Source organism: Panicum virgatum, chromosome 7N (genome assembly GCF_016808335.1).
Source record: "Panicum virgatum strain AP13 chromosome 7N, P.virgatum_v5, whole genome shotgun sequence".
Taxonomy (NCBI): Eukaryota; Viridiplantae; Streptophyta; class Magnoliopsida; order Poales; family Poaceae; genus Panicum; species Panicum virgatum.
Window position 1 is genome coordinate 24392956 of NC_053151.1, and position 15859 is coordinate 24408814.

The 15859-nt window shown below is 46.2% G+C and overlaps 1 protein-coding gene across 1 annotated transcript; it reads right to left on the minus strand.

Annotated features, from left to right (window-relative positions):
* Window positions 1–10507: 10507 nt before the first annotated feature.
* LOC120681055 (amino acid transporter AVT1I-like) lies at window positions 10508–13950 on the minus strand (the record flags this gene model as incomplete). The annotated part of the gene is made up of 2 exons (XM_039962605.1): window positions 10508–10936; window positions 13243–13950. Coding segments are annotated over 2 exons (1137 nt in total), but the record flags the coding sequence as incomplete, so codon positions are not given.
* Window positions 13951–15859: the final 1909 nt, after the last annotated feature.

Here is a 15859-nt window from a genome sequence, read left to right on the forward strand (position 1 = left end):
AAAAGCCCCACGCAGCCGCCTCCGCCCATGGCATGCATGGACCATGGTGACGCACGCACGCAGCCTCTTTCTTTCCCCAACTCCGCCGCGGCCGTTTGGGCAACCCGGAGCCAGAGTTTCCTGTGGGGGCGCACTGTGCCGGCCCGGGAGATTTTTTTGCCCTTGCCAGGACCAGGAATAAAGCGATCCATCAGCATACCCGTGTGAGCGTAGATGCTGCGAATCTTTGCGTTACTACATTGTGAATTTGTTTGCTAACCAAGTGAAAAATAACAAAAAAATGTTACTAGTTATTGCATGGAACAATATATATGCTACCTTTAGTATTTGTTGTTATTTCATATATATATTGTTAGGACGCGGTTAACTTGTGGCCGGCCCTAAATTAAAATGGTGGTACGGCCGCCCCTGATGTGTGCATGCATGTGACAGGCAAGAAGAGAGAAAAAAAAGCGCATGCATGCACAAAATTTCAAAATAGAAATGATCATAGTTTCAACACCGAGCATCAAAATCAAAATCCGATTGCACAGTTGTATCTATTTTGAGGAGACCTTCAAAACAAGACCCCACTTGAATATATTTCGAAAATAATTTTCAAAACACATAAATTGATTTATGTACAATGAAAAAAAATGCCAAAATCAATTAGTCAAAATGCTCAATCGATCTACTAAAGTTGTCTATTATTGATCATGGGATAAACATTCACCTATCTAACAAAATTGTTTACCCTTATCCACTATTGACACTAAACATTCTATCTTCACAATATGAACGACAATGTCCACCTAACTAAACTCGGGCATGCAAAAGCAACATGATGTAAACCCATAAGCAATTTTTGCAAACATCATTGGCAAATTAGAATACGTGAAAAAATATTTTCTCTCAAAAAATTATATCATTAAAATATAGTGGTGTGAGATCTTGTTTTGAAGATTTTATTGAAACAAACACACCTGTGCAATCGTACGGTGGTCAAGGTAGGAAGTACATATAAGCCTAAACTAAAGTACCTGGTCGTACAAAAATGTGTGACCAAGTATCAAAAGTGGGACCGAATACTAATTTAATTTAATTTTTATAAATACCTTCCGTTGATCAACATCCAGAAAAATTTCAAAGTAACAGTATCTGAAAATACTTGTTGGTACTTTACAATCATTGTAACAAAGCTCTATTAATCAAGGTGAAATTATTCTAGCAAACCATTTCTCGAAGACTGAAAAAAAACAGAAAACAAAATGTCAGTTTTTCAGGGCATACAAATAAAGGTATTGAATGGTTTCCCGCATCAACCTCGAGCTAGGCCCGCGGGGCTGCAATTTCAGTTTGTTTGGTTACATGCATGAGGTAGTGACTAGTGAGTCTGGCTCTTGAGGAACGCAAAAAACAGCTATAGGTGGCGAGCTTGGCTGGCACGGTGCATGATGAGCGCTCGGTATGCGCGCAGACAGGTAAAATGCGGGTGTTCAAACAAACTTCGCTAGCTGGCCTGGCTGTGTAAAAAGGGAAACGAAACAAACAACAAAAACTCATACACCCCAAAAGCCTGGCCGGGAGCCATGGGTGGTCGAGCACCATGAGTCCATGATGACTCATGAGTCATGACTAGACCGCCGCTCAAGCAAGGTGTGTGATCAAGCCAGGATTTCCTCTGCCGTGCAGCAACTGCACACTGCGCGCGTGCAACGCTTTGTTTTTTTTTTGACACGTGCATTTGCTTGCAGGGGGGTGGAGCTAGAAAGTCTCTCCAGCCTGAGCTAAACCATTGAGCAAATACCAGATGGACTAAAATTACACTTAATTAATCCTACTGCTTTGGACCTAAATATCAGAGTGGATTTACATGGTATGAACTGGGCTGGGCCCATATGCTGCAGCACGCCCGGCCAGCACGGCCCCCTGGCTCCGCCCCCATTTGCTCGGTCCATCGGACCAGGAAGACAAACCGACAAATAATCGTAATCCTTAATATCCAGGAAAAAACTATCCTACAATCAGTCGCGCTGAGATGCGAGCGCGCGACCGTGTGCAGGACTCCTACGACCTAATATGTATCCGTGGGCCGCGGCCCAGCAAATCCCATATACCAGACTGTGTTATACACATATGGCCCAGCAACCCACACACCTCTGCACGTTGTTGCTGTTGCATTTTTATTTGCCCAGGCACATAGCATTCATGGAAGGAAATGGACCCCTTTCTGTATATGAAGCTTTCCTAAAAAATATTTTATCTACTTCATAGTACCTCTGTTTCGAGAATCGATTGCACCAATGCGTTCTACGCGACAATACGAACAAAACTAGACCCCACTTGCATATGTTTTAACGATGTTTTTCACTATAGCAACTTATGTGATCACTTGCTCTCTTTCTGTAGCAACTTAAGTGTATGTTATATTAATATAGTAACAACTTATGTGTATATCAACTATTATTTTGTGTTAACTCATATGTATCAATGTATGATTAATTCTATTTGCGGCAACTTGTATCTTATATGTGGGGAAACTCGTGTATGATAGATGTTGGTTTTGTGACAACTTTTATTTTTACATGTACGAATATTTTTATTTGTATAGCAATTTGTATATAAATTTATGTGTTTTTAATTTTATAGCAATTTGTATATAAATTTATGTGTACGACAAGTTACCCCTTTTTAACTACTTATGTGTACAACACTTTATCATTGTGACAACTTATTCATATTACATATATGACTGATTCTATTTTAACAAATTATGTTTTTTTGCCAACTTTATTCTTTCACAACTTATAATATTTCTTTTTGATAATTATTATCTTACATATACGGTAACTCATATATTATATGTTTGGCAACTCATGTCATCATAAATTTTGTTTTTATGGCAACTTTTGTTTTACTTTTATAACAATTTTTATGTTTATGATAATTTATATATAAACTTATGAGTTCGATACTTACTTTTTTACTACTTATCTGTATAACATTTTGTATTTGTGATAACTTATGTATATGATTGTTCGTGGCAATTGATGTTTACAACATATTTTGCTTATGTGGCACTATTTTTGTGATAAATTATAAATATTTTTATCATATATATGTGGCAACTTATATCTTATATGTATGGTAACTCATGTGCATGAAATCTTCTGTTTTTGTGGCAACTTATGCTATAACATATATCAACTTGCTACCTTTGCAAAATATCGTCAAAATATATGCAAGTGAGATCTTGTTTTGACCGTCTCATCACGTAGAACACAACGGTGCAATTGGTATTTAAAACAGAGCTCGCACGAAGGAGATAAAATATTTTTTAGAATGTCATTTTGTACTAAAAAAGTTAGTGTAATTTTAACTTAATACTGTACGTAGAAGTCAAAGTAGAAGGGAGGGGTGTCGCGCGCTGCGCCTCCGGCGCGACTGGTCGCGCATTAACCTCCTCCATCCAGGAAGCAATGGTTGTTTGAGGAATTGGTAAATGTCTGTGTGTATGTACAAAAGGGGGGTTATGGTATAAGTAATAAGTTGGTATGGTCATAGAGGGAGGGATTGCTTGCATGTATTTATAGAATTGAGTTCACATACGTACGTGTATGTGACCGTCTGTGTCTGTACTGTGTTTCAAAAAAAAGTTTAATGTGAAGAGATATGCAAAATATGCAAACTCATCGACACTACCGGATGCGCCACATTTGCCGTGTGCCAAAGGCACATGGCAAAGGCCGTATTACACACGGCAAAGAGTTTGCCGTGTTTAACCCCACACGGCATAGATCGGCCGGCAAAGGCAAGTTTGCCGTGGGTCAATGTTCGGGCACTCGGCAAAGAGTGTTTGCCGTGTGTCAACTAACACTCGGCAAATAATTTTCGGAATAAATAAAAAAACCAGCCACCACCACGTCCGCCGCCACCGCCGCCCTGCAGCAGCCCCAGCCGCACCCCCGCTACGCCGCTTGCAGGCCGTCGAGGGAAGGCTGGAGACGTGCCGTTGCCATTGCTGTCGGGAAGAGGCGGTGCCGCGCCGCCGCAGGCCAAGGAGGGGCGGGGACACCACCTCAGGTCGGGGCCAGGGGGCGCACTACAAGGAGGGGGAGGCGGCGGCGGCGCACACGGCCATCCACGTGCGGGAGCGGCGACGGCCATCCACATCGCAGATCTGGGGAGGGAGTGACGGCGGCGGCCATCCACGTCACAGATCTGGGGAGGGGAGGGGCCGGGCCATCGCCGGTGAGGGAGAGGCGGGGCTGGGCAGCTACCAGGCGAGGATGGCGCGTCGGGGCTGGTGCTCGAGGCTGCACCTCCGGCGGCGCCGTTCGTACGCTCCCCGCTGGGGCCGGTCGCTGCTCGAGGCCCCACCTGGTGGCCTCCGCCGTTCGGCGCTCGAAGACACACCACCGCCAGCGCCGGCCATTCACTGCCGGCGGCGGCGGAGTGCAGGGCGGATGGCGGCGGCGGAGCGCAGGGACGCGGCGGGCCCCCCCCGAGGCCGACCCCGATGCCCGCGCCGCAGGGCAGGGATGGCGGCTGACCCCCTGGGCGGCGGCGGCCGCTGCGCTGGTGCGGGCGCGCCCAATAGGCCCCACGCTCTACGCCTGCGCCACCACCACGGTCGGAGAGAGAGGGAGAGAGAGACGAAGGCAGGGAGAGAGGGGGAATGAGGGGGCTTATCTGATGGGGGGAGAGAGGATCCGGGGTGCGGATCGATGATGTGTCAACTGTTGTTTGCCGAGTGACAAGAAGAAAGCTCTCGGCAAATAGCTTTTTTGCCGAGTACTAGATAGATAGCACTCGGCAAATTATTTTTTTTATTTTTTTGTTCTCTTCTTCTTTTTCCGTTCTTCTAAATATATTACGATGCACTTTGAAAATACTATGTCAAATTTACTCAACAATATGTATTTAATTTGCTACTTTTATTATTTTATTATTTATGCAGTTATAGCTTAAATTAAATTATTCTATAATTGCATTTTAAACATTAAAATTATGAAACATTCTAAAAAAATTACCAAAATTTCACATAAAATAACATATATTCTCTATTGTCTATACAAAAGGTTTTATAGTCAAACCACAATTTAACCATCACTGTTGTTTTAAAATCTAATTGAATCATTCTTAACGCTACTAGTCTTTCTTTGAGATGCTTCGATTTGTAAACATCGTATGTGACAAAATGTGTGAAACTTTCTCAATTTTTTACCATAGCTTCCACGTATGATATCATGAGCTATTGGCAGATTTTATAATTTTCAGAATTTATTTGTTTTTTCTAGAATTTTAAAATCACTAGCGCACACGCTCGTGGTCATGTTTTCTGAATAAGATGTTCGAAATTTCATTTCATTTCATGAATAAGGCCTAAAAATAGGTTAAATAACATGAATATTATTTTTCTACTCATTTTATTCTATTACTTGAATCACTTGCAGTTCAAATTTGACTTAATTGAAAAAATTGCTTAAAATAAATTTAATTAGTTAATTATAGAAAATAAAAACAAAAATATACTAATTTTTAATATAAAGCACCATATGTCATATGTGAAGAGTAAAAAAAGTTTTGAGGTGAGAGGAGGAATTTTTTTTATTATTTTACCGTGTGCAAAAAAAACACACGACAATTTTAATACTTTGCCGTGTGCTAAAAAAATGTACACAGTAAACACATAGCTTTGCCGTGTGCCAAAGTAAAGTACACGGCAAAGCATGGCTTTGCTGTGTGCCACGAGTTTGCCGTGTGTTTATTTGTAGACACTCGGCAAAGTTATTTTTTGCCGTGTGCCCGAGAAATTGCACACGGCAAACTCGTTGGCACACGGCAAATGTAGAGTTTCCCGTAGTGCGAGTTGGTGACCATTAATTTTTTTAAAAAAAATCAAATTCCTCATGATTCACACTATACAAAATTCATCTGGAATGATGGTGGTATGTGTTTCGCTTCTTAATAATAAAATAACAAAGTAATAAGTATAACGCAAAGCTTAAAATAATTTGCGGTTATCATTTTTAGTTGTTGTAGAACGTCCAAATATTAAGTAAAAAATTCAATATGTAGGAAGTTAGTAGCAAGATTCCATTCGTTGCTTTCATGTTTTGTTATATTAAAGTATATTGGACTGTGCAAAATGAGCAGATGTGCTACATTGGGGAAAGTTGTGGCATGACAGTAGCTTGTTCCCCAATGTGACACTAGCGGACACTAGCAGCTTTCTAGTATGTTATTTCCAAATTGAATAATTTTCCTCTTTCAAGGATTTACCATTTTTGTTGTTGTGTAACTTCTATGGATCTCATGCGCGGAGCGGGCATTTCAGTGAAGTGAGGTTGGGTCACTTGGGTGGCCGCCCTACCTAGCGTTGAAGCGCTCTTCACTCTTTCACAGAGAAATTTAGGATGGTGTTACTCCCGGTTAAACTTACTATCACCATTATTAAATATATGAAAGATTTGTTTTATTCAAACTTTAACCAAAAATATTTATTTCATGAGTTAGTTACACTATAAAAATAATTTGTAAGAACGCCCTATTTTTCTAGGAGCGGGTCAAAAAATAACCCGTTCCTACAAAGAGAGTGAGACTACTGTAGCAGTTGACCGGCCCCTAGAAATAGATTTTCAGAGGCGAGTGATGCCATCATCTGCCACTAAAAATAATACCATTTTCAGGGGCGGATATGATGACGTCATCTGCCTCCAAAAAATCGAAAAGCAGTGGCGTGCAGGTGCACTCTTCCTTATCTCTTATCTCTGGAAGAACATCAGTAGCAACACATGCACTCCCTCTTCCTTATCTCTGTCTCCTCCATCTCTTTCTCTCCCACATGCCACCTCTCCTCCCCGACCTCCCTTCCCTGCAGCGCAGGGAAGCGCTGGCACCTCCCCTCCCCTCCCTTGCCGCGAAGCCACCTCCCCTCCCCCTCACTTTACCGTGGAGATCTCTGGACATTCGCGGACTTCCACTTCATCCTAGCCTTTGCCATCAACTACGCGGCCAACGCCTCCGCGTTCCTGTGCCCCACCAACGGCGGCTTCCTCGTCTACTGGGATGAGGCCAACCCCATGACGGCGGCGACATCCGCGTCGTGCTCAGCCTCAGCGGTGACACCGTCCGTCGTGCTCAGCCTCTCTGTCGATGCTTGGGCCGCAGCGCACGGTGGTGACAGCACGGGCTGTGGTGCACGGTGGCTGAGCATCGGTCGTGATGCGAGGCTGCAGCGGTGGCTCGGCATGGGGGAGCGGAGCGTCGACCAGCATGGGGAACCAGAGCGGGTGGCGGCTTTGGCAATTTTTTTTGTTTTTTATTCGATGTGTAGGGACGGTTGGCGGCGTGATACACCCCTAAAAATCTATTTATAGAGGCGGGCCATGTCCTGCCTTGCTAAGGGTATGACCCGTCCCTAGAAACGGATTTTTAAGGGGCGTGCGTGTTACCCACCCCTGCAAACAGCATTTGTAGCTGACCTCAAGCCTCATGGAAGCCTCCCTTACTATCCCACCGACACATCACATGTGAGTGGGAGAGAGATGCATTCAAAGTACGCGTGGTTTTCAAGTGAAAAATAAACTAACTTTCCATCAATCCTCTCTATGCAACCAAAGCCTCGTCAATGATTTCATTGCTTCAGCGTCAGTAGAACGAAGAAGCAAGGCTTTTGGTGGACGAAGAAGAATTGATGACGGAGTCCACCCATTTGGCTTCTTGGGCAACCCTGTTAACGACGTTGAGAAGTAAGAAGGCCCAATTGTTACATGGCCCATGTAATTTCAAATATTTGAAGTTCTTGCTTTTTTCAAAACTTCAGAAGAGGTCTAATGGGAAATGACGAATTTGCCTAAGCCTCCAAGTTGAGCTCGGCGCGCTAGTAGTCGTCTAGTCGACTACATTAATATGATACGATTTCATCAAGAGAAATTCATGCAAGAAAAACCTTTTCTCAAAGCTAAATGCTTGTGTATAATATAGACTTACTCCTTGTTTAGATGCCTTCAAAATTCCAAAACTTTACAAGATTCTCCGTCACATCGAATCTTTGAACACATGTATGAAGCATTAAATGTAGTTAAATAAAATAACTAATTACACAGTTTGTCTATAATTTACGAGACAAATCTTTTGAGCCTATTTAACTCATGGCGGGACAATAATTACCAAATACCAACGAAAGTGCTACAGTATTTTATATCCAAAACTTTATGCATCTAAACAAGGGCTTACACGAAATATATTTGGTCAAACTTCGGATGAAATGGACCTGCACAGGTGCTTGCAGGTGTTGTTCATGTGTCAGAACTCAGAAGCTGTAACAATAGTGGTCGTGAATGATACGTACTTATTATTAGGTGTGACACTGTGGTCTTTCTTTCCTGAGATTCTTTTTGAAATCAACGGATCATCAAACACTTCATTGAAAAGAGTATAAACGGTCTGAAAACTTCATCAGAGGAGATGCTCGCAAAGGAAGACGTTGATCTTTGAAAGTGCACATGCCTATGACTGAGGAATAAGGGCGCTGTCTTGTCAGTTGTCACGTACTCTTACTACATTTTGAAGGGTTTTCACTCTTCCGGTGCACTCCACTTTTCCTGTGTCTTGCAGCAATTGTTTGATTTTTACTTGTAACCGAAAGTTTCTTTGCAATGTTGCATGCTTAAATTTTGTGTTGTCACTTTTGAATCAGCTAATGTGATGAATACTATCAGCTAATGTGATGAAGAATAGTCACCAGCACGTAGGCGTGTAATCCGAAAATTGCAAAGTCTCGAAATAAAAAGAAATAGTCCAAAAGCAGAGTTGACTGTCAATGGACCAGATTCAATCAACAGAGGAACGAAGACTCGGCAGTGGACTGTTTGGTAAGCTGGTTGCCTAGCTTGAAGTGATCTAAAATATTGCTCCGTGCAATATATAGCCAACAACAGTCCACGTACCAAACAAGTCTCTAAACTACTGTAAATCAATAACGGCAAGTACAACGATGCTCGTATGTACTGCCATGTCATACTGCTCGCTGCGGTTATGGTGGACGAGAGACAAAAACATTGTAGAAAAACAGAAGTTCAAAATAAACTAGAAGCTGGATGAAGCTTTTTTTTTTAATTTCACCTGCTTCTAAGGACGGGAGAAGTTCCTTTGCAGTCAATTTTCACAGTGACTTTGTCACCAACATATGGACCCCGGCGCCATCAAACCTATATGTCAGTGGCAAAGTTACAGCCTCTGTGACTGCAGAGGATCTCAAACCTCTAAGGTAGCTGGAGCCCTACCAAGCACAGGTAAGTTAGTTGTTAGATTGTTTACATGGCTTGGTTATAGATAGATAAGATCATGTCTTCATTGTTAGCCTTGCTCTAACATGAAGCTCTTTTTACTCGATCGGATTGCAAGCAGTATATATTAGGGTAAAGTCTGTTTTTCAACTTTGAACTATCACAATTATTTTGATCCTGGAACTACAAAACCGGACATCCTACACCTCAAACTACCGCAACTGTTTGAAAAACAAACCTGGCCTCAGTCTAAGGCGGTTTTGCTACAGTATAATTTCCGAATTTCTAGGATTTCACACCTCTCTCAATAAATAATGGAGAAAGTATAGTTAATATTGGCTAAAAATCATGATATTTTGCTGGGAGGTAAAACAAGATACAAGGAATCTATTTTGGCTAGATGTGCTACAGTAGACATAAAGAAATTTGAATTATAAAATTTTAAAAATAGGTAGAATTTAAAATTCCTTGAATTTTTAGGCTAGCTGAACCTTTGATAAAAATGCATTAAAAATGATAACTCATGCTTTTTTATTTAGTTTAACAAATTATTTTTTATTGGCCCAAGTTCTATAGAAAATTCTTAAATTAGAAATTTGAGGAATCAAATTTGATTCAAATTTGAGCGCTGTGAATGGATTCAAAAACTTTCAATAAAACTTGGACCAATAAAAAATACTTTATTAAACTAAATAAAAAAATTATGAATATCATATTTTAAATCCTAGAAATTCGAGAATTATACTGTAGCAAAACCGTCTTAGTCTGAGGACAGGGTTGTTTTTCGAACGGTTTCGGCAGTTGCAGGAGTAGGATATCCGGTTTCATAGTTCAAGGACCAAAATCGGACGATCGCGCTAGTTCAAGATTGAAAAAAATAGAGTTTACTTTTATATATATAGTAAAGTCCGTATATATAATAGCTAGCTAGGGTTGGGCCCGACAATATCCATGGTAGTGATCATCTCAAGGGGGTCAAGATAAACTATATATGCACGGGGGCATATGTATTGTGTTGAAAATCATGCAAATAAGCGCAAGCAAGCTATGATGACTGCTCCAGAACAATCATGCAGACTGATGCTATAGATGTGACAAACCTAATCCTATTTATTATCTGCGAAACAAAAAGGGTCAAAAAGGTAAATCAATATGGCACTAACAAACAAATACAATCTCCAATTTGGCAGCATCATCATGGCCGCCCATGCATTGCCTTGCCAGCTTCTCTTGCTCTATTTAAGCCTCTGGACGATTTGCTTTACAGAGCTGTATGTGCCTAGCACAACAATGGCCGCGCCAACTGCGACGATAGCCACGCAGGCCGCCGTCTCCAGCCACGGCTTCTTGTACCCGAGCTTGGCGCGGACCCTGAGGTAGCACAGGCTCGGCAGCAGCAAGGTGGCCGTGCAGCTGAGGAGCGCGCCGGTGAGCGCGACGACATCGGCGAAGAAGGGCACGGCCAGCGCGACGACGGCCGTGCCGACTACTAGCGCCGTCCGGACGAGGGCACAGAGGAGCCGGCTCTTTCGAACGCCGAGCGCCGCCTCGATGGCCTCGGCGATCGGGGCCACCACCAGCGCGTACTTGGTCAGCGGGTTCACCAGCGTCGTGTAGATGGCGACCTTGGAGCTCACCTTCCCGGACGGGAGGTTGAGGGTGACCTGCGACATGAGATTGTTGGAACCGAGGATCTACAGACAATCATAGAACACGAGCACACACAAGGATTTTCAGCGACGAACGCCGCGGCGACGAACGCTTGTATCTTGGCATGTTATTCACTCATCTCTGCTCGGCTCCACTGGCCGGCGCGCTGTCGACCACCTCCCCTCTTCTGAACCAAGCTCTGATACCAATTGTTGGAACCGAGGATCGACGAATGATCACAAGAGCCGAGTCAAAATGTAATAGAGAACAGCCAACATACAGGCCGTTCGGCGGCCGGGGCATTTGTCGCCAATTGCATGTGTTCCTCGTGTTCTTGTGATCGTTCGTCGATCCTCGATTCCAACAATTTATTGGAACCGAGGATCGACGGACGATCATAGAACACGAGGAACACATACAAGGATTACCGACGACGAACGCCTGTATCTTGGCCTGTTATTCACTCATCTCTGCTCGGCTCGAACCGAACGAAGTTCATACATGGTTGTTTTATAGCCGCAGCTCCTGGCAACTAACTCCTGCGATCACGCGTGCGCACGTACTCACGAGCTCCTAGCGATCCGGTCTTCTCGTACGTGAGCCACTGCTACAACCGCAAGACCTGGACGCCCTCCAAACTGATCGTGAGTGCATGCCTGGATGCTCTGCAACTACCTCACGCAAACACCGCAACTAGCTGCATGCCTACACACGCACTAATCTACGGACTAAACCATGCAACGCACGCACACGCTAACTATCAAACTGACTCGAAACAAACTCAAGTCATGATTATCCTAACAAACTCCCCCTAATCATGACTTCCATTGCCGGAGTTGCTGAAGCTCGCCGTCGTCTTCATCGCCACCGGCCGCCGCTACGGCCGCCCGACCGGACTCAGCCATCGCTGCATGCCTCATCTCCACACGGACGCCACAACCTTCTTTTCAGCGACACATGCTGTTGTTTGTTCTCCAGCGACACATGCCGTCTTCCGCAGCACCCACTCAGTGTCGCCATGAGCCACTAGCTCGCCCGAACGACGCGGCCTCCTACATGCGGATCGACGCCACGCACCTCCATCTTCTTCCTCAGCGACACACGCCGAGCTTCTTCTCCGCCGGCGACACACGCCGTCGTCTACGGTTCCGGCGACACACGCTGCGACTCCAGCTCCGGCGACACACACGCCACTGACCGCATCAGGCCGGGCAGGATCGACACACGATCCACTGCCACAGCGCCACCATTGGCGATCACGCACAGGCCGACACACAGCCAGGCGACCTCGCCTCACCGCCGCCAGCGCGCTCCTTGCTGCACCGACCCACCGCTGCCTTGCCGGCAGCACACACCGCTGGCCGGTGCGTGTGCCGCACCCACGCCGAGCATCACGCGCACGCCATATCACAGCCCTCCAAGCCGCCTCGCGCCGCCGCTCACGCCGTGCGCCACGCCTGTGGCGCCTGTGCCTGCGCCCACGTGCCGCCACCGGCGACTCGCAGCACGTCGCGCCCGCGCCCTGCAGCGTGCTGCAGCGCAGCCCGCGGCTCTGCTGGCCACCGCGCCGCCGGCCGCCTCCCCTCTTCTCAACCAAGCTTTTGATACCAATTGTTGGAACCGAGGATCGACGGACGATCATAGAACAAGGAACACACACAAGGATTTCCGGCGACGAACGCCGCGGCGACGAACGCCACGGCGACGAACGCCTGTATCTTGGCCTGTTATTCACTCATCTCTGCTCGGCTTGAACCGAACGAAGTGCATACATGGTTGTTTTATAGCCGCAGCTCTTGGCAACTAACTCCTGCGATCACGCGTGCGCACGTACGCACGAGCTCCTAGCGATCCGGTCTTCTCGTACGTGAGCCACTGCTACAACCGCAAGACTTGGACGCCCTCCAAACTGATCGTGAGTGCATGCCTGGATGCTCTGCTCGGCTTGAACCGAACGAAGTGCATACATGGTTGTTTTATAGCCGCAGCTCTTGGCAACTAACTCCTGCGATCACGCGTGCGCGTACGCACGAGCTCCTAGCGATCCGGTCTTCTCGTACGTGAGCCACTGCTACAACCGCAAGACTTGGACGCCCTCCAAACTGATCGTGAGTGCATGCCTGGATGCTCTGCAACTACCTCACGCAAACACCGCAACTAGCTGCATGCCTACACACGCACTAATCTACGGACTAAACCATGCAACGCACGCACACGCTAACTATCAAACTGACTCGAAACAAACTTAAGTCATTATTATCCTAACAGTGTAGATGGCGACCTTGGAGCTCACCTTCCCGGACGGGAGGTTGAGGGTAACCTGCGACATGAGCGCGTCGCCGTACATGAGGTACCCGGTGACGCCCATGAAGCCGTAGCTGAGCGTGCTCACGGCGAAGCAGATGAGGAGCGCCCTCGGGAACCTCCTCCTGTCCTTCATCCCGCTGTAGATCATGGGGAAGACGGCGTGGCCGCTGAAGCAGAAGGAGTAGAGGCTGACGGCGCTGGGCATGCCGGCCCAGCGCACGAGCCTGCCCCGCTCGTGGAACCCGACCCCGTCGAGCACGGCGACCCACATGACGGCGGCGATGAGGACGACGGACGCGAGCGCGCCGCCGGCGGCCGCGTACGCGAGCACGCTGAGGCTGCTGAACCACGTGGTCGGGAGCACGGCGAGCGCGGCGGCGAGCACGAACCCCTGCTTGGTGCCGACGCGGAGGCCGCCGAGCCGGAAGCCCGCGGCGCCCGGGAACAGCTTGCGCAGGTTGTCGCCCTCGAGGATGAGGAAGTCGACGGCGACGAGGTAGAGCTCGAGGTACATGAAGGCGGCGACGGCGAGGCGGCCCCGGCGGCCGAACGCCAGCGCGCCGATGTCCGGGTAGGTGTCCACGAGCGGGCTGGCGTCCATGCAGCGCTGCAGGAGGATGCCCGTGTAGTAGCAGATGGCGGCGATGGCGAGGAAGACGGCCAGGCTCGACCAGCCGCCCTGCGACAGTGCGTAGGGGATGGACAGCAGCCCGATCCCTGCATGCGTATATATGATACAATAATTCAAGAACAGCAGCCGATCAGCCGATTTAATTTGTTACGTGTTCATTCATCAGTCTCGTCGTAGCATCACCGCAGTTGAAACGAACCTCATCAGCTGCAAAATCGAATGCGATCGCCAGCACGTACGTATTGAGTGGTGTGACGATGCATAGCTGCTTGCTCTTGGAACCGAAGCTGAAAGAGGCGATCTGGTCGTAAAGGTGTGTGGAGAAATCTATCGAAACAGCACGAAACCAAGTCACGATGCTGAGGTGCATGCGGCGACGACGACTGTGCCACGCGTGTCTGGTACTCTGGTTTGGTGTGCGACACATTTGCATTGGTCTGCAAGATCCAGGGTCCAGCTAGAACCCTGCTTCTTTTTCATCCGCAAGGATCGAGCCGGCCAGTGACTGCATGCATACTGTGCCGCTGCAGAATGCATCGTATCACATCATCAATTCATCATGGCATCTCACTACCGGAAACCCGTCTATTTGCCTGAGTGCCTTGTGCTTTGCCAAGTTCGTTTTTATCAGGCACTCTGCAAACAGGCTGTGCAGAGCTGTTCCATCCAGCTTCTTCAATCAGATGCAGCATAGGAATGGAGGGCATGTGCAAGGCCATCAGTGCTATTCAATTGAGAGATGTCAAAAGATTATTCGAACAAAATGTAAAAATAAATACAAAATTAAAACTTCCATTGCAGAGGCATACATTCTGGAGGAGGTGCCAAACTTCACAACAAAATACTCTGCTGATAACCTTCCGAGCATACATAATCCACCCCTCGTTACAATGCCAGTGAAGATCAATCGAACCTCAGCACTTTTCGAGGGCAATTCGGAAGTGCAAGTGATACGACCATCAAGACCTTAAACCACCAAGAGTGACGTAATATAATGCTATATGTGCTGACTAACCTTTCCGAAGTGGATCTGTGCATGCGGTAAGTTCTCAACAAACTTTCTCGATTACTCACTCTTCTGCATCCAACTCCCTCGTTTCTCATTGGTACAGGGAATTTCTTCATCAATTCTGAACTCGATCAAGGGACCCCGCAGGAAGCTGATACCCTTATTAGGCAGGGTGCGGGAAATGGAATGTTCGATTTCATTTCTTGGTTCAAACAAAAGGTACAATCCAATTTTGTACGTACTGAGTATGACATTACAAGTTCCTCGTACGTGCGAATAATATAATGAACTATCGTGCTTGAGCTTGCAGGGGCAATCCGATGCGTCTATGAGTGCCGAGTTGAGACAGGTTGCCGATCGCTTTGCCTATAGGGTCAGGTCATTTGCCGATTATGACGTGAATGAATATCACTTTCACACAACAAGGCACGAGCAGATTCGGCCCAATTGAAAAACCACAAATACCAGAGTTTTTACGCAAGGCCTTGATGGGGTCGAGTATTATGGAAGAATTGAAGCAATATACAAACTCAAGTTTTATGGTTGCAAACCTCTGAATCCTATCATATTCAAATTCCATTGGTTTGATCCTCAAGTAGTGAGACGGACCCCTAATCTTAGGCTAGTCGAAATTTGACAGTCATCCATCGTACCAGGAGATGATGTCTGCATTGTGGCTCAACAGGCCACACAAGTTTATTATCTCTCATACCGGTACCAAATAGACATTTGTCTCAAGGGTTGAGATGTTGTATACAAGGTATCGCCACATGTTAAAGTACCTATCCCAAACAATGAAGATTACACCATAGACCCAAACACATATGATGAAGTTCTTCCAAGAAGATGGGCTAGAAGGGAGTTTTGAGGTAGACTTAACCGAAGTGATCGGAATGGAAGTAGACAGTGAAAGGGTTTTTCACAAGACTACCGGAGATGAGGTTCATAATACGAAGGACTTAGAACTACTTGAGCGATCATATCTAGGCA